Raw genomic sequence first — 25,265 nt, 5'->3', positions numbered from 1 at the left:
TGCTGGGTAAAGAATGTAAAGCCTCGAAACCCGTTAAGGCCGGTGGTATTTCTTCTGATGAGCCCTAAATGGAAGGTTTTACTTGGAGATATTTTTCTAGATTTAAGGTGCTTTTGCTGGTAATTTTACAACGACTTACATTTATTGATGACAACTTTGCATGGATTTGGACTTTTCTATTTGGTTGATGGTTTGGGTATACTGTTTGATCCTAGGTAGTTGGATGGATGTGTAAGGTGAGAGCCTCGTTCAAGTGCACATTTGTCTCAATTGCTGGATTAGGACGACAGTTTTTTTTTTTTTTTTTTTTTTTTTTTTTTTTTTTTTTTTGCCAAGTAATTACCTCTTAAACATAATATGAAACCAAAATTGAACAATCGACAAGAAAGGCTTTGCTCTACTATTGTGAAGCAATAAAAGTGCAAAGATGCGTCGAATATAAAGGCTTTTATAAGTGATTTAGAACCAGTTTCATTCGGCAACAAATAATTTTCGCCTGTCAACTAATGGATGTCAATATATAAATTGTGAATATTACAAAACCCATCAAATTGCTGATTACAATATTTTGAAGTCTATATGTGATGCAAGGGGCTCCCCAAAACCTTGTCTAGGTTAACACAAACTTTGCCACATCAACCTCAATTCGTGTGCTTCCGACGTCGCACGTAGGAACAATGGCGGTTCTGGTCTCTTTTCGGCCCGGGGCAAAATCTTGAATAGCCCCCCTCCCCATCTCTCACGAAATTTTCAGGTCGAATTTTAACAACATTTTCATTTATTAACAACATTATTTTTAATTTATTAATAATCTATTCTTAATTAATTATTTAAATTATTTAATTATTATTAATTATTTTTATTCTTCATTTTAATTTATATTATTTAATTATTTTATAATTTATTTTATTAATGAATTAATAATTTATTAATTATTTCCATTGATTAACTGCGCCCTTTACTTTTTTTTTAACAAAAATAAAATTTCAAAAATTACAAAATCATCATAACGGTTAGATTATTTATTTGAAACTTGCGCCCGGGGCAAGTGCCCCCTCACATCCCCCCTAAAACCACCTCTGTGTAGGAAGGAACTTATGTCAAGAAGGGGGACTGCATTCAGGCGGAAGAAAATGGGGTAAAATAAAACGCACATAAGAAATTTTTTTTTTTTCCGCCTAATGATTACCTCAGGTGACGTTCTTTGTTATTTGTGTTTTTCTTTATTTCTTTGTTCTACTTTTCAAATCTTACAGTTTTTCGTGCACAGTACTGGTACTTTAAGATATGAACTAGACTAAAAGACTGGAGTAATCTTTCTCACTTTCTAATACATAAAAAATAAAGTTCAGATACGACTTTTAGTTTTGGGACATGACATTATGTTAGGGTTTAATTTCAAATTGGCTGCATAATTTTGTTCCAATAGCTTTTATTTTCATTGAAGACAAAAAGCAATTATTAACACAAGACTTAGACTTTAGACGTTAGACAATATGCTGCCATGTTTGTCTAGTTTGAAACTTGTTGCCAACCAAATTTCTTGCACGCTTCCCATTAAATGGACAAAACAACCACAACTAAAAACTTGAAAATAAATGCATGTTCTTTAATAGCATGATCATCACTGTCATTATTTTTGTTACTATTAGAATCTTTCATTACCGTAACAACATAAATACCCACAAAGACAATCATTTTTGTCAGTAAAAAAGTCCATATGTAAGCAAGAATGGTCTGTTCATCTTAAGTTCCGCTAATTCTTCAAAATGTGTAATAATCTCAAAAAACAAGTTTAAAGGATATGTTTTAATGTGAAATGTTCACTAACCAAATTGGGCAGCTGTATAATAATTTACGCAAATAAGAAGATCCGAATAAGAGGAACAGAAACAAGATCCCCCTCCCAAATCTCAAGATATTTATGATTTTTTAGAAATTCCGTTTCAAAGCAATTAACCTTTAATTATGGGCTATTTTAGAGTGTATACCTCCCCCCTCTGTACTCCTCCCGAACCCCAAATTTTACATAGTTTCTCCCAATGTCTACGAAAGAAAAATGGAGTGGAAATTTCAGAAATCACATACACCAGGTGCAGGCACGTACGCAGGAATTTGTTTCGGGGGGCCCCAATTTGTTTCGGGGGGGGGGGGGGCAAATCCTTCAAACCCATTATTCTGTGAGAAAAATCAGAAAATTATGGGAAAATGAAAAAAATCGTGAGATTTTGGGGGGGGCCGGGGCCCGGAGCCCCCCCCCCCCTGCGTACGTCCCTGACCAGGTGGTGTGCGCCAAACATAGCGTGAGTGTGCCAAGCGTGGTGGAACTACGCGGTACGGCACACATGGCGTTGAGATGTACGCTAGAAAGTGGATGCCTCACCAAAGTTTCCCCGAAAAAGATAGTTAACAAAAATCAACGGCTTGTATTTTGTGTTAAGGTTCGTGTATGAATGTTAATTTTGAAAGTGATTTCGGAGAAGTCAATTTTTCGTGGAAAATTTGGGGGAGCCCCGACAAAATTAGGCACAACAATAGCACTGCCCCCGCACACAACTGAAGTTCTACAAATGTTTCTGTTCGCTGATTTCGTCATCAACGGACAAGAAAAACCTTGTATCTTAATTTCTCCAACAATTCAGGAGAGCTGAAAAACTAAATCCTTAACACCCATCGCCATTATTTGCGTTTTATTTCGACTATGTACACCCCTTCAATTCAATTTCTGCGTATGTGTCTGTTTTTGTCACCGATGGACATCAAAAACCTTGCACCTGCATTTTTCGAAATGTCTAGGATTGGAAAACTAAACTCTTAACACTGAACACAATTTAGCCCTTTAATTTTTAATTATTGTGTATGCTTGTTATCTGATCTTGATTGTCTCCCTGATGGAGAATGAAAAAATTGCATCCACAATTTTAAAGTGTTTCATGAGACTAAAAAAAAACAACAAATTTTTAACAGTCGGAGCTTGCGCCGCGACGCGCGCATGGTCCGTTTAAGTGTACTTGGATTAGTTTAAGGTCTATTTTTAAAATTTTTTATGTCTCGTTATTTCAAACTTAGCGTCAATCTTTCTAAACGAACACAGCAAAAAGGCGGTCCTGGTTATATCAAACTTTTTGCCAATCTTTCGAAACAAATACGGCAAAAAGGCGGTCCACGCTTTTTGTTAATTCCTCTGACTTTTTTTCAAAATCCTCATTATTTCATCCAAGACAAAAAGAAAAAAACTGTAGCATGAAATTACTACAATTTGGTCATTCAATGTAGCACGTGCTACAGTGCTACACATAATGAAATAGTGCTAAAATAGCACTTTCTTGCTACAGGCGGCCACGCTGAAGGTGGCATGTACACAGTTGACGGAAACATGTCACTTGCAGTGCAACTGCAAAGGCGTGTCGTGACAGAGGCGTACCAGGTACGGCGCATATGATCAAGTGTGGGGAATAGGCTACGTTTGAGCGCAATTTAGCAGAGATTTAGCCTAAATGGCTTCTAAAAAATAATTTAATGTTTTAATAATAATAATTGAATGGCAAAAACAAAGTTTTTGTCCTTCTTTGATAGGTCTGTTAATAATTATTTTGGTACTTGTCTATTAAACGGAACACATCCAAGAAGTGAAGTTAGGTTAATCCTGATGCCAAAAGATGATCATAATATAATACTTTAGAAACAAAGTTATGGAAACTACGGCAAAGAATTATGGAAATCAGGCCGCACAGAAAGCATTATATTAAACACCTAACCCAACTTAACCTAACCCCTAACCACCTCTAAATGTTTAATCGAATATACCTACATCGTAGCTTCTTCGCTCAAAATAAGCACATCATAACCGATTCAGAAGAGGCAAACCGGTTTTTGTCAGATCTTAGACAGCGTATTTCTTTCTGTTTAACAGACAAGTACCATTATTTTTAATGCTTAGGGAACACCCTTATTGCGGAACTGAATTACGAAGCAAAGGTGATTAGTATTTTGACACTAAAACCTTTAAATGTAAAAAGTTGAATTGGTCAGAACGGCGTCTTATAGACTCAATTGTATCGGATTACGGATTGTCAAATAATGACCAACCCAAGATTGATTCCCGACATCAGATGCCTCATGATTAGTCCATCAAGACTGATAGTGGAAAAATCCTCAGCCAATAAGGTAGATGTAGATATCATATTTCAAGATTGTGAATAAATCCCCAACGATGTAAAAGAGAGATAAGACCAGTTTATGTTTCAGCAGAGATTCGATTCAAGACGTGTTTCTTACACAGTAAACATAAGACCTAGAGGAGGAATCCCCCAGCAACAGATCCATATTCCTCTATGAGGCTAAGAACTTGTCTTAGCCAGGCTGTAGAGTAGAAGTTTTAAGTCATGGAGTCGAAGTTTAAGCAATTTTTTGCTGAATGGACTCGGAGTAACAGAAATAATGTAAGACCCTTTGCAGTCGGAGTGGTACTTGTGTACAAAGCGGTAAGTGCGCAAAAAAGACAGCATCGAAATGTCAAACATGCTATTGATAAACAGATTTCCGCTGAATAGTGAGGCATAAACAAAGGGTTTCTCTCTCCGGGAACTACATTTAAACTTTGGCTTTTGGGGTTTAGGGGGACTAAAAGGTACCTAGGTTGGGTTAGGTTAGGTTATGTATCTAATATCTGCTATGCTTTACCCCCACCCACCCCCCTAGCGTGCAAATATATGGCCCAATTTTGTTCATAAACTATTATATTTTCATCCTGTTTTGTTTTATTTCATTAACGAAACTACACTTTTCGCGCACTTACCGCTTTCTACACAAGTGCCGTCGGAGTTATAGAAACACATAAAGGCTGGAGTCAAGCCAAATACTCTTAAATACAACTAAAAAGTGTCAATAATAAACAAAATTAATATTATAGGCTAATTGTAGTAAATATGATGTTTTAAAACTAAAAAATGAATTTAAGGAGAAACTTATAAATTGAATTTCTGCTGTAAATTAGCAGGAATGTTGGAGTCGGATTTTTACTTCTTTGAAGGAGATGTTAGGAGTCGGGGCTGGAGTCGAATTGGGTTTTGTTCGTGTGACAAACAAGTTATAACTCAAATGTACAATCGAATAAACATCCAGCAATAACCCCCCCCCCCCCCCCTCTATCCCAAATAATAGTTGATATGACGTTTGGGGAACCAACTTCATATCATATGATATGACGTTATGAGTTGATATGAAGTTTGGGGAATTATTGTAGCCCCCTCCTCCACCTCTTGAACATTTTTGACCATTTACAAAAAAAGACAAACACGAACGTCAGAGTTACAACACACACGTTTTAAATGATGCAGGTTGGGTGGGACTTGTGTAATATTTTTTCTGTTTGAATGTTTCTACAACCAGAAAACATCCAGGAATCAAAGTCATCGCCCCTTTCTGTAAAAAAAAAGAAAAAAGATATGACGTTCGCAAATCATTCACTTTACGGGGACGTTTGAGTCATATTCATAAAGGTCTTTGTTCATATGTAAAAAAGGCAAGTCAAGCTCATAGCAAGATGTTTTCAAGACTATTTAAAGGCTTTTATAGTTTATTAGGCCACCTAGATCAAAAATTACATTTAGTTAGTACATTTCCGAATTCAAAATGCATTCTAGGCTTGAATATCTAACCAAAATGAGCTAAGAGTTGATCGAGTCCAACCCAACCAGGACAAGTTTGGTGAAAAGTTCGTTTCTACATCATCAGTACGCCAAAATACGTGACAAAATGGAAGTGGAAATTTCCATATGCAATAGTAAGTCAAACAAAATTAGAAAAAAAAATTATAATACCTGATTGGAGCATCTAATCTGAGCATGAGTGAAAGACCCCGGGGGTAGTTCTTCTCCATCAGGCATTAAAACCGAATGGGGAAGATTACTGACTGTGTCATTCTGAACAGCTTTCATGATAGTTGCCTTCTCTCTGAGCAGACTGGAGTGGTAGGAAGCCGTCTCCAAGGGATCACTCACATGGAGGGGATGAGACTGGGTTAAATGACAAAAAGGAGACTGAAGGCAGAGCATCTGAAAGCAAAGTTCAACTATTAAAGTTCCAAGGATAGTAAATATAAAACCTGGTTCTTAAAACGGTTCAATGGAGACTTACGCAACCATACACGTCAAAATTTTTTTTTAGGAAAAACCAAGAATTCAATTTTTAGTGAAAAAGATATCCATATACAGCCTTGCCAAGGCTCGGTATGCCGTTTTGGAATATCTGAAACGAACAAACAGATTAGATATTGTATAATATTTTTTTCTTCTTCTTCTTTCGTTTCCCCTTCATTTTCCTACTATTAAGTGTTAATAAACGTTGTCAACTTATTGTTTTTCCTTCTTTTTTTTTTACTTGATTTTTTCAGTCTTTGTTATTTTATACTGTATTTTTTAGACTAGATAGTGAAATACTCTGTACGGGTTTAATCACTGAATAAAATCATTCTTTCATTCATACAGTCTTGCCATTAGCGGGTGTGCACCAAGTTTGTAAATAAGGAACATATGCGAAAAATTAGCGAAAAAACATATCAAGATGGAGCTCCTTAAAGTGTAACTTTCCTGATTGCTGTAGCAAAAGACAAAGACTAGCGTTAATTGGCAGTAAACTGGATAAAAAAAACACAAACAGAACTCATTGAATGATTAAAATTACGTAAAAATATAACCCTAATATCTTGTTACCAAATGGAAATTGAAAAGAAATGTATATATCATTGAAAAGCGAAAACATATAAGGTATGCATTAAAATGTTTATTCTTAAAATTATTTAGGATTAAAAATCAATCACTAATTGACTAACACACAAAACACCTTAATTAACTGCTTTTAATTAACTTATTTTTTTACTTAATGCATATTTAGGAACATACGGTTTATCGTTCCTAAGGTTTTATTTCTGCCACAATCGTAATACTTTCTAAGGATTTTCTTTCTAACAATTTTGTAATTAGTCATTAAATTTTGTCGTTATAGAATTCACGCTGACAAAAAGACAAGAAAAGTGACGCTACAAGAAAAAAAGTGACGCCATCTATTTCGGGAAATCTAATTTCATTTATTCTTTAATAGTAATTTCTGGTCGTTTTGAGTTTGAATTTTAACAGGTATTTGTATCTGCTGCGCTTGTTTAAAACGGCCTTTACTTTTCCTTGAAAAACTTATGTTTCGGAATTTTTTTTTTTTAAATTAATCTAGATAAATAACTAAAGACCTTGTTAGACAGTAGGCTATAATACTCCCAGAAGGCTAGCCCTAGGCAATGCCTTCTCAGTCAGTGCCTATTCTCAGACAAACATTTTGATTAAAGTGTATAGGCTATTTAGTGAATATCAGCAGTAGGTTTCTAATCTTGGATACAATGCAGATAGGGGGGCTAGGTAGGATTAGCTGACTATAATCTAGGAAGACTTGTATATTTGAAAGAATATTGTATATTGAAGGAAAAGCAGACAGTAATAGCTATATCGCGAATGTTTTCAATTTTGATGTAAAACATGTACGAATATAGTTCCAATACCTGAAATCAAATATACTTCGCTACAAAAAAGTGACGACATCTATTTTGGGAAATCCCATATTTGCCAAAATGTTAAAGAAACCGGCAAATTATATCGAGTCTTTGAAAATACTGGAAAGAATTATAGATCAACTGTTTATACAGGGAGAGGGGCTTCAATGAGCCATCCAACATACTTGATTTCTATCTTCATTATTATTGTTGATGGTCCTAATACGCCAGTTGGGAGTATTTAGGAGCTAGCTATATGTCTCTTTTTCAGAACGCCCTTTTCCAATTCAGCTTTATCATAGCCATGGTGCCGAGCACCTATCCTTCACAGAAGAAAATTGCTTTTATTTAAAGATCAAACATTTAGAAGCGATCAAAAATAATTAAAATAAATCGCTGCCAAAATTCAATTCATAATGAGCCATAAAATATCTATTTGAAGGTTTGCGAGTTTTTTTGAAGAAAAATAACATATGTGTTCAACACCAGGGCAGTGCTAAGACCGAATTGGCACACGGATAATTAGTCCCAGCTAACAAAACATTTAGTATAATTTACTAGCTGACCAAGTATGACTTGACGATACGGCCTTCTGTCAAGCCCTCTTACGAAACTCGCATGTCGAAACACAAAATGGTGACATATGCTACGCATAACAGATATATTCCGTGCGTGGCACGAAATGATGCAACATGGGTGTGTTGCGTCAAGCGGGGCGCAAATTGTGACACGTACAGTTGAAAAAGTGGGGTCTGAGATACTATGATGGAGTTAGAAACCCTTTGGAACTCATTTAGTGAACAAGTGGACTTGAAACTATTTGGTATAAGACCACTGAAGTTTGTTATCTTAGGAAATTCAAACCAACACAAGGTAACTTTCTGATTGCCACTATCAAATTGGAAAGTGACCCAATAGTCTCAAGGAAGAAGACACACATGGTAATTGACTTGCAAAATACATTTAGTCAAAGTAACATTTACTTGAGCTACGGAAACGAACAATAAAATTATGTCTTTTTTCGTTATTATAAGTCAAGACATCTTTCAACAGAAGCGATGTCTTTGATAGGCTGGTGATATAAGAAAGGTTTCCAAAATAACATTTTACCTTATTCCTTCGGCATTATTATTTTTTTAACTACACTTAGGTAATGACTCTGATGAAAAAAATAGGGTTAAATATGCCTTTGGATATTTGAAACCAGAAGTTCAAACGTTGTTTTTCAAACTAATGTTACCCTATCAAGATCATGGTTAATTTTCAAAAAGGAAACTGTTTTTAAACCAGATTTTCTATTATTCTTTTCCTTTTTTAAATCCACCAACACCCAAAGGGAAAATTATACTTCAGATGGTTTCAGATAAGTTTATTTTTTTCGTTATATTTAAGTGTCACGCAAATCAGGTATAGTTGAAACACGCTATTTCCGAAACCTCTCTTCCGAAAACAAGCGGCATTGGATATTAAACCACCAGCCGTGGGGACTCAAATGCAGACTCCTAATACAAACCAAGATAAGTAGTGATGGACCATGCCTATTAACATGTGCAGACAAAGTCAAACCAGGTACGTACATAGGGGTAGGGTCTCAGGACTTCCCTAGAAATCCTAATTTGTTCGAATTTCTTGGCACATCACCCTTCGGATTATCAAACAATATTCATTGTTTTTTTCTATTATTGTCCCCCCCCCCTAAAAAGATCTTGCGCATGTTCCAGAATCGAACCCCAATTAAAAATATTAGAACTTAAAACTTTGACAGACCGTTATAGACCGTTAATAAAAATCTCCACAAGGCAACTTCTTGACGATCACTGTTCAGGGTTGCCAAAACTTTTTGAACCAAAGTGGCAAAATGAGCAGAACATGAATACTTTCCGTGTCCTCTGCGAAAACTGGTGGCTTGGCTTCATCAAAGTAAATTAGCACGCCATAAAACCAGCAAAAATATCAAAAAAATAAGAGAATAGAGACCCTAAGAAATCCATGCACACTTATTCACACACACACACACACAAAAAGAAAAAATTGGGCGTTTCATGTGGCGGAAAAAAAAATGCAAGAAATATCTCTTTTTTCAAGAAGAAGCCTTTTTAGACCGTTAAGTATCCCGGTGTCGCCCAATGTGAAAAGGTGTCAAAATGACTAAAAGTATCTCTTTGGTAACCCAGCCACTGGTAAAGTTGAAGTTAGTCCAACAAATTACTACAAGAAAACAATCTTCACGTACAAACTGGCTTGCAAAATACAAAAAGACATTTATTCACAGCTGCCGAAAGGAACACAAACACTTTTCTTCTTATTTATAAACCAAATCTAGAAGGATTCATTTGCAGCAGTGGCAGGCGAGACGGACTAATTTTCAGTCAAAAGAACAAGGACATTGTTGATTCTTCAGACACATCAGGGAGCATGCCAAGAGAAATTCGCACAAAGAAAGTGCCTTGATCTTTGTACGAATTTAGATGAGCAGTTAGTCGGCAAGTAGCTGACACCTTGAGGACTAATGAATGCAGACGAGGCACTAGATCTTGTAATATTTTGTTAGTCTCTGGAAAACTGCCGAATAAGAAAATATGTCATCAGAAAAGACAATTTCAAGCAAGGGGTTGTTCACTAGCTCGCTTAGTCTACATCAGGTACAGGGTCAGAGTAGTGTTGGGCGATATCTTGATTAAACGATATATCGCTGTTTTTAATTTCGATATTTCTGATTAGTTTTTTGTTCAGATTGACTTTAGGGTCTGGCAAAATTCAATAATGAAATTTGCAATTAAAAAGTATTTTGCACCTTATTTTCTAAATTCTGAATAACATTAAAAGACTTCCATAACATGAATGAACATTACAAAAACCCTGATTTGGAATTACTCTGGCTCAGGATAAAGGAAAATAAACTACTGGCTATTTTTGGCTATTCAACTCAGTAACATGTCAATATTTTCCCCTGAGAATTGGTTCAGCCTTTCAGTGATCAAATATAAAAAACATTTTTTTCCAACTGACAGTAAGGAATAATATTAAAACTTTAAAGAACATAAATTTTCCCGTATATAAGGAGGATAACCCCTCCTCGATACCTCGCTCTTCACGCCAAAGTTTCTTTTTGTATTTCAGAAATCTCCTGACTTTAATTAAACGGTTTTTGTGTTTTAGGAGTTGTTTATCGTTTTTCTAATCATGCCAGAAATCCTCCCTCCACAGAAAATTTCTACTGGAAATTCTGCCCTCCCAATGTCCCAATGGAAGGTTTCTCCTGCGCGAAGTTCACCCATGGAGAATCTTTCCTGTGGAAAATCACCCTCCCTCCCACCAGGGCAATATCGACCTGACAACTTCAACTCCTTAGAAAATTTTACCAGGGTTATTTCTCCGGAAGAACTTCATATGTGCAATTGGCAAAAGAAAGTAGGTAAAATTAAATGAATTTCTTATAAGAATTCCGGAAAATGCCCGGAGTATAGTTTCACTTTGAAAGTTCATCCCTGGAATCTTCCCTAGGCACGGTAAAGTCTCTCAATGGACCCCTCCTCCCCCCCACCGAAAATTTTCCCCACAGAAAAATCACCCTCCCCAAAACATATCTTGATTGTTTTGGTTACAACGTGGGGATCTAGAACCGTTATTTCCGTTCGAACAACCACTTTCACGACCTTATATGACCTTTGGTTCGATACGATCACCCTTGCAAAAAAAAAACCTTAACTAATGATAACACATCCGTGATCTGGCAAAAATTACAAAATTTCAAATGTTTGCAGATGAAAGCTAGAAACCCTTACAGTATTATTTTCTGATATACCGAATCTGATGGTACGATTTTTATTAGTTAGGAATAACCTAACTTCCCTTCTTAGGTGTGTTCCGTATAATTGACATGTAGCAGTGACTAGCAACTGCTTAGAGAGCATTTTGATTTTAAAAGTTGAGAAACCCCATCCATTTTGTAAGGGTAAACAAAAATAAAAAAGGAACTGAGCCTCAAAATAACTGCTGTGGGATAGCTGGGGTGCAACCATTAGGTCTCCTTGCCTTTCAGGTGAAATGCAATTGCTTTTCTCGGGCATAAAAATATAATATTTATATTTTAATATTTATAATATTTTAATAATTATTATTATATAATATATAACTTTTATATATAGCCTAATCATATTTAATAAATATAATTTATGTTATATTTATTTTATATAAGTTATGTTATATAATAAATATATATTTATTTTATATAATAAATATATGATATATTTAATAAATATAACTTTTATATTTATAATCGGTCCTGCTTCAGGCAAAAAATAAACAACGTTGGCAGACGATAATCATTTTAACTCACAAGGTAAACCCAAACAATGTACCAGCATTACCTTGATATAATTTATGCAACTATGATGGGTTCAGTCTAGATACCAAACAGGTGAGGTTAATTAAATTTCGAGTAACTAATACGACGCATAAACAGTACTTAATACAAAGTGTTTTGCAGTCGCAATGGCGTAACTAGACTGCTATTCTAGAATAAGTCTAAGACATAAATGTAAAGTAATCATTTGATTAATTATAAACAAAAACATTTAGCCGCTATGAGTACACAAATTTAAAAAGTTCATGCAGCTTGCCCACCAGGGTTTCCAACTACCGACGTCTAAAGAGTACAAATCAAGGCCAAAAATAGTGATTTTGCTAAAAAAAAAAAAAAAAGAGTGCAAGTCAAAAAATTTGCGCATACCCTCTTCTGCCCTCCCTCTGAGATAAAAAAGAGTGCATTTCACATGAAAAAATTGCAAGTTGACAACCCTGTTTCTTGGGTTACATGCACTTTTGACGAATATGTTAACTACTGACGTTTAAAGCAAATGAAAACTTACACCCAAAAAGAGTGATTTTCACTCTTCCGCACCCCCTCTGAGGTAAAACAGAGAGCATTTCACAAGAAAAATGTGCAAGTTGGCAACCCTGATGCCGACCCCAGGAGTTTCTCTTAGCAACACAAGTGTTCAAACCAGTATATTTTCAAGTAAACTGAAATTTGTAAACGTGATGGATTTGTACCAACCCGTTGATGCAACAGAAGACTAGAATCGAATATCGCATATTTTCATCTACTCCATCCTCGACTCCTCAGTCCCCACCTTTATGTCTCGAGTATTATTTACTCGAGACCCACATTTATTTGAGTGCGATACTCCTGGAACTGAATTCTTAAGGCACATACCCTTTATCCTTCGGCACATTTTTTTTTTTAATATTAAAATGAAAAATATTAAGAATATGAAATATATGCAGTTTCCCTGAGCCCGTAGCCACAATCATCAATAAGTAAGATAAATTTCTTGGTTAAAACAAGCCAACTAAAAAAAGGTTAATCAAGATATAGATAGCGGATCTGTTGGCGGAAGTATGCTGCATCCGTGATTATAGGTCTGTCCAACGGGCTACGCATCGGCTGTCAAAGCAGTGTTCCACTTATACCGATTATGTTGGAGATATACCGAATTCCCAATTCATCTCCTGACTAAAAAGAAGATCCCGAAACAACCAAAAATCTACAGAAAACATTGAGTACCAGGAAAACATGACTTTGTGGTCATTTTGACATTTTGAGGTCATTTTTTAAGTCAAACCAGCGAAAATTGATCGACGAAATCCAGCTTTTCTTTCTAGAGTTGGATCTGGCTTCTCTGTAGATCTGCTCTCTGAAAATTTATAATGCGGTACTTTATTCGCAAATTACTCGAACACCTTCAAAAACATAATAAAAATCTACACAAGTCCTTGTAAAAATTCTACGGAGCCCTGAGAGCCATCTACCGATATCCAACTGAAAATCTTCTACATTTTATCTTGATTGTCTAAAAAGAAAAATGCACACACTGCACCACATCTGTATAAAATCTCGTGCTTTTTAGGGTGCCATCCTTTAATTATTATCTGTCATTTATGAAAAGTAATTTTCTGATATAAAAAATGATGCACAAATTGGCTTTTTTGTCAAGCTAAGTGACAAGGTCCAGTTCCAGGGTGAAACATCTTTTTCCTACGAAAAACTGAAATTCTTAGAGATAGTGTAGAAATAAATAACTTGAATGTAAATATATTTTATCCCAGTTCTCTCATTAAAAGAATATACTTGGGGGAGAGATTTATTGCCTAGGACATAACTTAGATTTTTACGAAGTTCCTACCGAAAGCGATTTGTTATCCCTACAAAAACCTGAAATAGCGAGATCCTCTTTCAAAACCATTCTAGACAAACTAAACTAGAAATCCATGAAAAACTGCCAAAATTCCAATGACAGAAAAAAAACAAGCAAAAAATTATTTGGGCTTGATACAATGTATCACATAACGGAGTCGGCCTTTCCATTTTTTTCTTCATAGCAAAAAAAAGTCTCCGATTACATTGTAGAAGTTCGTAGTAAGTCCAACGTCTTGGCATAGCAACCAAATAAAAACAGAAATCCATTAACAAATGTCAACAAAAAACATGACGGATGACCGTCTTGTCTCTATTCCGCAATTTGGGACCGAACTAAAGAGAAGAAACACAGAAAATTTTACTAGGAAACAAACGGATGTAGGCACTGGCGAATAGTGAAAAATCTCTAGCAGGGGGAGGAGGGCAAAAGAAGGGGTCAATCCATAAAAACGGTACTTGTGCATTATATGCTACACACGAAAGAAGTCAAGTTTGGTCAATGCTAATGAAATAAAATAAAATAGGATGAATATATAATATTTTAGAGACATATTTGGGCTATATATTTGCACATTAAGGGGGTGGGGGGTATAGCATAGCATATATTAAATACGTAACCTAACCTAACTTAGGTACCTCCCCCCCCCCTAAACCCCTCAAAACAATCGTTCAAATATTGTAAACTCGATAAGAAACCTTGCTTTGCAATCAATTTAGATAGCAAATACCCATTTGACGGGTCTCCACGTCTGTTTTGCTTGTACAGTTGCCCATATATGGGCATTTGGACATTTTCCATGCGTTTCTATGGACTTTTGGAGTGATCTTTCAAAGGAACTCAGGAAGAAATCTCCCATTCTCCCAGTGTCCTTAAGAATTATTTTGTTAACCCTAGTACCTGTAGTACACAAAGGAGAAACGGGAGGGGATTCTAGAATAAAATATACAAATTCAGGGCGAATATTTTATGTTTTCTGAGCCCCCAGTCCCCACCCCATAAAAAGATCCCCTAATCTACCGCACCCTCTAATATTCATATCTGTGGGCAGTAATGGGAGGGATCGCTACATTCTTCGCCACCAGTTGTAAATCTTGGAAGGCCACTTATTCCACCCCGCGTACAACACTTCTGCCATATCATGCTCGTTCGAGTCACACCACGCATCGTAAACTAAGCGCCAACCGTGGCACATTTCTGCAGTGCGTGATACATGCCATCTGGTGTACACAATTTTGAAAGTAGACCACACATGGCACCAGTGACTTTGTGGAAAGTTCCTTACAATTTGAAAATGATGATTTCAGATAGGTGCTTCTAAAATCCACTAAATTATGCTGTGCGATCTAAATGATTTTAATGATGTTTATAAAGTCTAACCAATTTCCCCAGCAGTTTCTATTTAATCCAGTTTCATAAAGTCAGTAGATGAGACAATGCAGTTTGGCGGATTTTCTTCTCGAAAGTCATTTTAAGGTGTAAAAAGAAAAAAAATAATAAATAACATGCGCAAAACACTTTTTTTTTAAATAAGACAATCAATTACTGTAGACAACCCGCCACAGATGATTTGACATTGAATTTTGCCGGCTTTCCCTATTTTTTTTTTTTTTTTTTTTTTTATAAATTAAAAAACTTCAGTGACTTTTAATAAATTGTGCCGAAGTAGCAGGTATCATAGCAGTTGCATATTGACCAAGCAACCTAGAACGAACCGATGCAAATATTGTCTCACACTTAGAGAAATATTTAGCCTATTCTAAAATGCGTCTCCTAAAACTAGACTGAGACAAATCTGAAATAACGACAAAAGAAATGGGAAGCCCACAAGCCTCCCAATCGGTAAATTCTTTCACATGGAATAAGTGGAGTCGACGCAAGGGTTTTCTTGTTGTCAAGGCATTTCTTGGTGTCGGATGGTGTTTTATTGTTAACGGCGACTTTTTGCATTAATAACTTTTCATATAATTTATAAAATTTTATAGCACCTGAAGAAGGAAAAATATGAACTTTTTTTTTTAGAAAATACCTTGGTGAAAAGAGAACATTTATCTCACCATTGCTGATGCAAATTTTAAACTGCAACATATTAGGTGTTCAATTGTCTGAAAGCAACACTGTTAATTGTCGGTTAAGATATACATTTTTTGTCAAATTGGATATAATTCGAAATTTTGGAGTTTAAGTAGTTTTTTTTTTTTTTTTTTTTTTTTTTTTTTTTACCGTAAACGAAATGTTTCTAATATATTATTGAGGTATCCGTGCACAGTTTGAAATCTCTTTCATCTTCGATAAATTAAAGAAATATAAATAATTTCTGAGACCACACTAGCATAACAAAACGAGAAACAAGAATCTAAAGAGAAGAGTCACTTTCTTAAGTAACTGTAAAAAGGCCACACCAAAAGTTAAAATTAGAGTCACTTTCTCAAGTACTGGTGATAACTTACGAAAGAAAAAAAAAACACCTTCAAATTCTGTGCTTTTTTGCTCGTCACACACAGTTAGTCAGTGCGCCTTAATTACAGCTAACTCCTCGTATACTACTACACCTAAAAGGCCACCTAAGAGAAAATGATCAGTTTTAAAACAATCCCGCATAGGACAAAAAAAGTTTTCAGTTTTTTTTGTTTTTTTTGGCTACGCAATTTTTCAGCGTTTTTTTTTATGGTTGGTAGTGACAACCTTCTCTTTACCCATAGTTCCTCATCATTTGTTTCACAGTAAAACATAAATAGAGACACATATACATCATCATTTTGTTCTCCCTTACCCTTAGAACACATTCTCTTTTACTTTAGCAGGTACAATCGAATTGATTATTCGGAAGCTATCGATCTAATGCCCGGGCTGCATTATAGTCACAATTATAGATAAAGCTACGCACAACTACATCACCAATTATGTACGCCGTTCAAAGTTTCTCGAGTTGAACTTTCATCAAACTTCAAGCATAAGATTTTTATGAAAAAATCAAGGGTAAAAACTTAAGGCACTTATTTAGTAACCGATAAACACGCGAGAAGTGAAGTTTCGTTAATGCTAATGAAATACAACAAAACAGGATGAAAGTATAATAGTTTAGAAACGAATTTGGGATATATATTTGTACATTAGGGGGGTGGGGGTAAAACATAGCATATATTAAATACGTAATCTAACCTAGGTTCCCTTTTTATGCCCCTTTAACCCGAAAACTACAGTTTAAATTTAGTTCCTGGAGTGAGAAACCCTTTGTTTTAAAGCGTCTAGGCACTACCAGGTAAAATGCCTATCTGATCTTCAATACAATTCTCGCATGTTTATCGGTTATTAAACAAGTACCATAATACCGGCATATCTTTTGAGACTGGAAAAATGGAAATAGGACAGCAGTTTGTTTTTTATTTGTAACAGGAATCTGACTAAGGATTAGAAGAAGTGGAATTAGTAAAGAGTAGTTGGGAACAAACTAGTGTTGGTATAATCTTGTCAAACCAATTTCTTGTCTGCCTCAAAGAATATATGCAGCTTACAAGATTGGAAACTGGCTCTAGTGCCGGAAGAAAAGACAATCACCGCCATCTACTGTTAGCTTTCCCCCCTTATTTGGCCTACTTTAAACTATGGTATATTTATTTTTCTCGGGTACTTAAAATGTAGAGGGGTGTAAAGAGAGCAAAATTATATTATCAGTAGGCTCTATCACCTGTAGGCTGAGTTTGATCCATGTAAACCAAATGCTGATTGATTTATAAAAGACAGAGATATTTCTGATTTAATTTTAAAACATTGAAGATAAATTATAGCAATTATCCAATTTTCTGCTATTAAATGAGGTCACCAGACGGTACACTGTTAGTGGGGCTAGTAGTTTTACATCCTTGTTTTTTTCTACTTGAAATTGCCAAAGGTCAAGCTCTTATAAGTTTCCCATGTTTTTGGTCCGCCTCCCACTTAAACGCAAAAGCATGTTCCGGTTCATCTTAAATGAATCTAATCAATTAAAATAGATGTTTTCAAAAGGATCATTAACGAGTAAAACTTTTTCACCTTTTTCTTTTTTATTTCGCACCATATGTTTTAAAATCCTATCTAACATTTCTCCCTGCCTCACGAAAAGGATTTTCCTTCAATCAAAATTCTCAAAACTCATTTCCAAAGTCTAAATTCATTTCCCACCATTTCCACCACGAAGATGAAAAACATTATTCAATCAGTAAACTAATAACAGTAGACCTGCGTCAATGATTTGAAAATTCGCAAATCGGGGACATGCCACGGCGACTCAGACGAATGGAAAGGGAGATCAAACTGTCTCCTAGAATAGGTCGTCATCGAAAATCGTATCTTTGGAAATTTCAAGAGAAATCGATTCAGTCTGGCCTTGAGGTAGACGGCTGCTAAATTCTATGGAGAACTACACGAGCGAATCTTGTTCAAGCTAGTTTCTAACCACGGTTACTAGACGGCCTATTCCCCGCTCTGTGAGATTGTTAGCTATTGATGAGGGGGGAAAATTAACGGGACTAACGAATTCTTTACTTGGTCATCATCAAAATTCTTATCACAAGGGGTTTCACAAGAAATCGATTTAGTCTGGCCTTGAGGTAGACGGCTGCAAAATTTCTATGGCAGAAAAATACACAAGCCATTTTTATTCAAGCTAGTTTGTAACCATGACTCTCAGAGGAATATGTTCCCCATCCCATTACTGGAATATTGTTCCCAATTCTGTCACCTGCACATGGCTTAAGAGAGGAAAAAATTATATTGAAAGTATATCAGATCAAATTTGAAAATATACGTTATAGCAACCAAGAATTATTTTTTTGCAAAATAAAGCTCATTAAAGCAAATAGATGCTCTTAGTATACAGGCTATTCATTGTCTTGTTACACGAGTACACAACTTTATGTCTCTGACTACTTCCGGGCCTAATCCCCAGTTCTTGCATCACGATTCCTTGTCAGACCGGTCCGTATAGTATACCTTCATACTCCTCTCAAACCCCTTTTCACGGTCCCTCCCATAATTGCAATACTTTCCAGAGAATTTGTCTGTTTTTTATTCTTTTTCAACCCAACTCCCCTCCTCCTTGAAAATCCTGCATATGTGCTTGCTCCAAGTCTCAGGCGTGCATGATAGCAACACAAATTGTAAAAGTTGCGGAAATGCTTCTCGAACAGGCACAGAGGTAGAACAAACACAAAAGGATTTGTCTGTGGACCTAAATTGCATTTTTTTTTTTTTGGGCGGGGAGGAAATTCAAATCTTGCCTCCTAGAAAAATCTTTTGATATTACCTCCCATAAAATGTTTGCTGTGTCCATTCATGATATTTCTGACCACAGGTATGCAAGCAGGAACTTATTTGTAAGAGTAACTTAACTTAATTGCTTGACTTAAATTCCATCCGGCCTTTGTAGCTTTACTGGGACATCTTCTATTCTCACTGAACGATGAATGCGTCGACGGCATTCGGCTCCGTAAGGTACTAAGTGGGGGAGTTGGGGGAGATCCTGACCATTGAAGTTGTCAAAGCAGCTCTTGCAAAACCGGCCTTATGATCATGTGCCATTTACTCGTCCTTCAAAGTTTTTTTTTTTTTTTTTTTTTATTTATTTACTCGATGCCATTTGTTGGATATGACCAAGACCAAACCAGTGAAGTTAATGACTTCTGATTCGGTCCATAATAGTACGTTAGCAGAGGAAGAATTTGCGGAGATTTTCTTTGGACACTTGGTGAATATAGGTGATCCTCACAATGATTGACTAAGCTTCACCTGCATAAATAGCAATAGGGATTATGAGAGAGTTAAAGTAGAACCTTCAATAACTTAGTTTCTTAAAGCTACTGCTTGCCAGACCAAGTCAGGGCCTAATCGATTTTGAGCAATCGTTATTCGAGGTTTAAGAGACTATCGATGTAGACGAAAAATTTCAATTTTTTTTATTTGTTCACCTTTTATGTTTATCTGCACGGCACTGGATACAGTCTCTAGAGACCGGCATGACATTCGTTTGCGCTGCGTTAATGACAACTTCATAGGCTTCGGTTTCTGACACAAGCTCGGTTATATCTTGGTCGTGTCTTGTGCTTGGAGGATATGTTATCAATGTCGTCTGCACAATCTAGCTTGTCGATAAGCTCCGCTCCAATCACAATATAAAGATATAGCAGTAAGTTTACCGCAGATAATTTCTGGCTCTTCATTCTCGGTGAAAACAAACAGCTCCTCCCACTTATTCTTGCATTAACGCGTACAAACAGCTCCTCTCATTTGATCTGCCATCAGTGGTCTAATTACCCTGGAACACGTATTTTGGCAGAAACTTTTTCAAAATGCCTTTGAAACCAACTTGAGACTTCGAAACCTACTTTTAATTCCTAAGAACATCTAATAAAAACATTGCACTACTAATTACCGATTTTCATATATGTATTGGAATAAATTAATTTAAAATTAGTTTCTTCAAAATTTAGTGTTCCAACGTTGAAGCCAAGTTTCGCGTTCAAGAGAAATCTGACTTGTCTACCCGTGAAAAGATCTAATGTCGCTTATGTTTTTACGTTCTCTGGAGCACTTGCACCTCAGTCCGGGTTTTTATGATGGGTGAGATAGGGAAAGATCATACTGCCTATAATTTATATACTGTGGCTCCAATGGAAGCACCGTCTACCATTTTAGCAAGTGATAAACTATGTTGAAAAAAAGGTCGAACAGAAGGGGAGATAGGGGGCAGCTTTAGAGAACAAATACTGACGTCAGAAACTCTCCGTCAGTCTCGTGTATCAGCAGTCAGCCTGCTTCTGACTATTTTTTTGCGTTTGACACCAGCATGAATTCAGGAAGAGGGGAGCCCCAGCCCTCCTCCAACATTTCATGAATTTCCCGGTAATTTCTTATATTTTCTATAGAATTATCCCATTTTTGATCTTATTGTCGGTTCGTCACCCCTCCATAAAAAATGAGTTTAGGCTACCCCCCCCCCCAGGCGTATGAACATAATCAACAAAAATACTGTTAATCAAAATTTTTTACTAAATAATCAAATCATGTACAACATTTTACTCACAATTGAATATTTGAATTCTCAAGCAGAAAACTGAAAAAGTGGGAACTACCAACCAATTAACAAGTATTGGCACATCAACTTTCCAGGAGGAATATGGTTGGGAATTATCCAGTGGAGAATTTTCAGCGGGGAATATGCCCCCCCCCCCAAAAAAAAAACCTCCTGTGTGCGTATTTAATTGGACAGCTTCCTTAGAAGGGCCAGTGGCAGATCCAGGCCCCCCCCCCTAACGTAGTCTAAAGTGGTGTAATTTACTTAATTAACGCAAGTTTGCGTTAAATAAACTTGCTCCTAACGCAAGTTTGTCAGATCAACCTATTTTGACTCCCCCCTAAGAAAATCCTGGATCCGCCCCTGAGAAGGGCACCCTGTTAGATTTGCGCTTTTCCCAGTATTATAGAACAAATCAGACATTCATTTGAAGTTGGTACGATTTATAACTGCATAATTATAAAGATGCGCACTTCACAAAGGAAGTGTAAATTTCAAGTTGGTTGCAATTAAAAGATTCCGCTTGCATCGATTGCAGAAAATTTACTAGAAAGAGCCACTAATTACCACAAAAAAGACGCCGCTACCACTAAACCAAACGTATGTCACGCAAAGGTTTTTGTCCTTAGCTCATAAACACTATGGCATTATATAAAGCATATGTTTTTATCGAATATTCGTTGCGCAAACTACCACTTTGTATAACAGTTTAATCTTTTTTGTACTTTCTTTTCCGGGTTTCAATAAGTTCCTTAGGGGCTTAAGACATAGCTGGACGCAGCCAAGATATATGAGGTAATAAAACGTTTCTGCAGAAAGGAGGGGGTCACTCCAGGCTGAAGTATTCAGATTTTCGGTGAGTTTGACCACTTTTTACCCTTATCGACGGGCGCTAGTATCATTTTTCCGGGTGGGGGAGAGGCCATAACATGCTATTTTTCACGAGTGCAAAGACTTAAATTTTTTGATGTGCTACTTTTAGAGGTATTACAATATTATGGACTATTTTGCGTGTTTTTGGCCTTAGACGGGGAGATCAAATTCAAATTCTCTAGTTCCGTCCCTTAAGAACAATCTTTACCCTGTTTGCAGGTATTTTATTGACTCATATAGTAGATTACTTAAAGGACCAAAGTAAAAAAAAAATTATCAAGAAGTTTCCTAAACAAAGTAAAGAACTATATCTAAACCTTTTGCGAGCAGATATAAAGTCGTACTGTATTATGAGTCAAACATAAAAAACCACTAAAATTACTATGGATGAATACATGAAACCTAAAACAAACAGAACTCAAACGAAGAACCAAGCAAACTAATAGTGGATCTGAGAGTAGTAACCTATCAGGAGGTCCCACGAGAACACCGTGCTGCCATCTACAATTTAGTCTAACTCTGATGGGCTATAATTTATTCAAGGATTATCGATCCACGAAGGGGAGAGAATTTCCGAGAAATTGATTTGCATAATCGAGGGAATGTATTGATTGACTCGAGGGGAATTTTTTTGTTGTTTCTAAGGGGAATTATTGATTCTAACGGAAGGGGAATTAGAAATGACATCACTTGTTTACTAGGAATTATGCGGGAGTCTAAAGAGATAGAAATTCTATTTTTAAATATGGTTTCTCAGATCTTAGTTGACAAAGAAAAACTAGTAGTCTATTTTCGAATATATCTTCACTGATATTTAGTGTCGGGAATTAGAACTGACATCACCTATTATCTTGGAGCTATGCGGCAGCTTAGAGAGATAGAAAAATCCTTTTTTAAATACAGTTTCTCAAATCTTAAAATCACAGAGATAAATTAATATTCTATCAAAACCATAATAGTGTACCTAGGAACACCTATGAGATGAAGAGATTAACACGGGAAATGGTTTCCTACGAATTTCAAATGTGACAGCGCAGGGATGCCAAAACAAAAGGAACTCGCAGAAATTACGTTTAGGGATTATTTGGGCGAAAACATTTTGAGACATTTTAGAAGATGATTTAAGCGAAACCGTTTGAGGCATTTTAGAAGATAATTTTCGAAGATGATTTGATGGTGAAACTCTGTGGTCGTTATAATACACAAGTTCCGTTTGAACAATGTTGTGAGGTCCCCAACCCCAACCCCAAAGGGCCCCCCAACCCCAACCCCAAAGGGCCCCCGAGCCCCCAAAGGCCCCGTGAGCCCCTCTCTTCCTCCCTCCCGTTTTTGATTTTTTTAAAGTTTTTTCGGACTGAATTTTTTTAGACATAGAAATTATCCAACAGTTTTTCGGTTTTTTCTTTAACCCACTGGCATAGAGTTTTAGCCTAGAGTCTTAGATTAGTTTCATTTAGAGTTGAAGTCTAAAGTGTCTGTCATTCTCTGTTTGTGTGTCTGATTCTATTTGTTTGCATGTCTAGGCTGGTGTTTGCAAGTCCAAGAATTTGTCTTTGTTGGTTTGAATGTCTAAAGTGACTGTATTTTTAGATTTGTATGTCTGAATCTATTTGTTTGCATGTCTGGGTTGGTGTTTGCAAGTCCAAGTATTTGTCTTTGTTGGTTTTAATGTCTAAAGTGCCTATCTTTCTCGGTTTGTATGTCCGATTATATTTGTATGCATGTCTGGTTTAGTGTTTGCAAGTCCAAGAATTTGTCTTTGTTGGTTTGAATGTCTAAAGGGTCTGTCTTTCTCTGTTTGTATGTCTGAATCTATTTGTTTGCACGTCAGGGTTGGTGTTTGCAAGTCCAAGTATTTTTCTTTGTTGGTTTGAATGTCTAAAGTGTCTGTCTTTCTCTGTTTGTGTTTCTCATTCTATTTGTTTGCATGTCTGGGTTGGTGTTTGCAAGTGTAAGAATTTGTATTTGTTGGTTTGAATGTCTAAAGTGTCTGTCTTTCTCTGTTTGTGTGTTTGATTCTATTTGTTTGCATGTCTGGGTTGGTGTTTCCATGTCCAAGTATTTGTCTTTGTTTGTTTGAATGTCTGAAGTGTCTGTCTTTCTCTGTTTGTGTGTCTGATTCAATTTTTTTGCATTTCTGGGTTGGTGTTTCCATGTCCAAGTAGTTGTCATTGTTGGTTTGAATGTCTAAAGTGCCTGTCTTTCTCTGTTTGCATGTCTGATTCTATTTGTTTACATGTCTGGGTTGGTGTTTGCAAGTCCAAGAATTTGTCTTTGATGGTTTGAATGTCTAAAGTTTCTGTCTTTCTCTGTTTGCATGTCTGATTTTATTTGTTTGCATGTCTGGGTTGATGTTTCCAAATTCAAGAATTTGTCTTTGTTGTTTTGAATGCCTAAAGTGCCTGACTTTCGCTGTTTGATTGTCTGATTCTATTTGTTGGCATGTCAGGGTTGGTGTTTGCAAGTCCAAGAATTTGTCTTTGTTGGTTTGAATGTCTATAGTGTCTGTCTTGCTTTGTTTGTGTGTCTGATTCTATTTGTTGGCATGTCTGGGTTGCTGTTTGCAAGCCCAAGAATTTCTCTTTGTTGGTTTGAATGTCTAAAGTGTATGTCATTCTCTGTTTGTGGTTCTGATTCTATTTGTTTGCATGTCTGGGTTGGTGTTTGCAAGTCCAAGAATTTCTCTTTGTTGGTTTGAATGCCTAAAGTGTCTGTCTTTCTCTGTTTGTGTGGTTGATTCTATTTGTTTACATGTCTGGGTTGGTGTTTGCAAGTCCAACTATTTGTCTTTGTTGGTTTGAATGACTAAAGTGTCTCTCCTTCTCTGTTTATGTGTCTGATTCTATTTGGTTACATGTCTGGGTTGGTGTTTGCAAGTCCAAGAATTTGTATTGGTTGGTTTGAATGTCTAAAATGTCTGTCATTCTCTGTTTGTGTATCTGATTCTATTTGTTTGCATGTCTGAGCAGGTGTTTGCAAGTCCAAGAATTTGTCTTTGTTGGCTTGTATATCAAAAGTGTCGGTCTTATTCGGTATGGGTGTCTGGTTATATATTTTTACATGCCTGGGTTGGTGTATGCAGTTACAAGCAATTTTATCCGTTAGCTTCAACTTCTAAAGTCCAGGTCTATCTCTATTTTTATGTTATATACCCTCTAATGACCTATCATATCTTATTTTTGCAATTCCAACTATTTGTATTTGTTGGTTCAATTGTCTATAGTGTCTGTGTTTCTCTGCTTGTGTGTCTGCTTCTATTTGTTTGCATGTCTGGGTTAGTGTTTACAAGTCCAAGTATTTGTCTGTTGGTTTGAATGTCTAAAGTGTCTGTCTTTCTCTGTTTGTGTGTCTGATTCTATTTGATTGCATGTCTGGGTTGATGTTTGCAAGCCCAAGTATTTGTCTTTGCCGGTTTGAATGTCTAAAGTGTCTGTCTTTCTCTGTTTGGGTGTTTGATTCTATTTGTTTGCATGTCTGGGTTGGTGTTTGCAAGTCCAAGAATTTGTCTTTTTTGGTTTGGATGTCTAAAGTGTCTGTCTTTCTCTGTTTGTGTGTCTGATTCTATTTGTTTCAATGTCTGGGTTGGTGTTTGCAAGTCCAA

General features: G+C 36.2%; 1 protein-coding gene across 2 annotated transcripts in view; it reads right to left on the bottom strand.

The window, feature by feature from the left end:
* The window catches only part of LOC148944753 (uncharacterized), a 222,363-nt gene that overhangs the window by 61,518 nt on the left and 135,580 nt on the right, over positions 1-25,265 (bottom strand). For both annotated transcript variants that reach the window (XM_089099791.1, XM_089099792.1), the window contains exon 3: positions 5,823-6,056. In XM_089099791.1, the coding sequence (XP_088955917.1) occupies positions 5,823-6,056 (234 nt within the window). The remainder of the gene's footprint in view (positions 1-5,822; positions 6,057-25,265) is intronic.

The sequence above is a fragment of the Artemia sp. Qi Xiang Cuo genome, chromosome 14, assembly GCF_049724085.1.
Source record: "Artemia sp. Qi Xiang Cuo chromosome 14, ASM4972408v1, whole genome shotgun sequence".
NCBI lineage: Eukaryota > Metazoa > Arthropoda > Branchiopoda > Anostraca > Artemiidae > Artemia > Artemia sp. Qi Xiang Cuo.
Note: the sequence above shows the minus strand (reverse complement) of the source record. Positions and strands in the feature narration are given on the sequence as shown.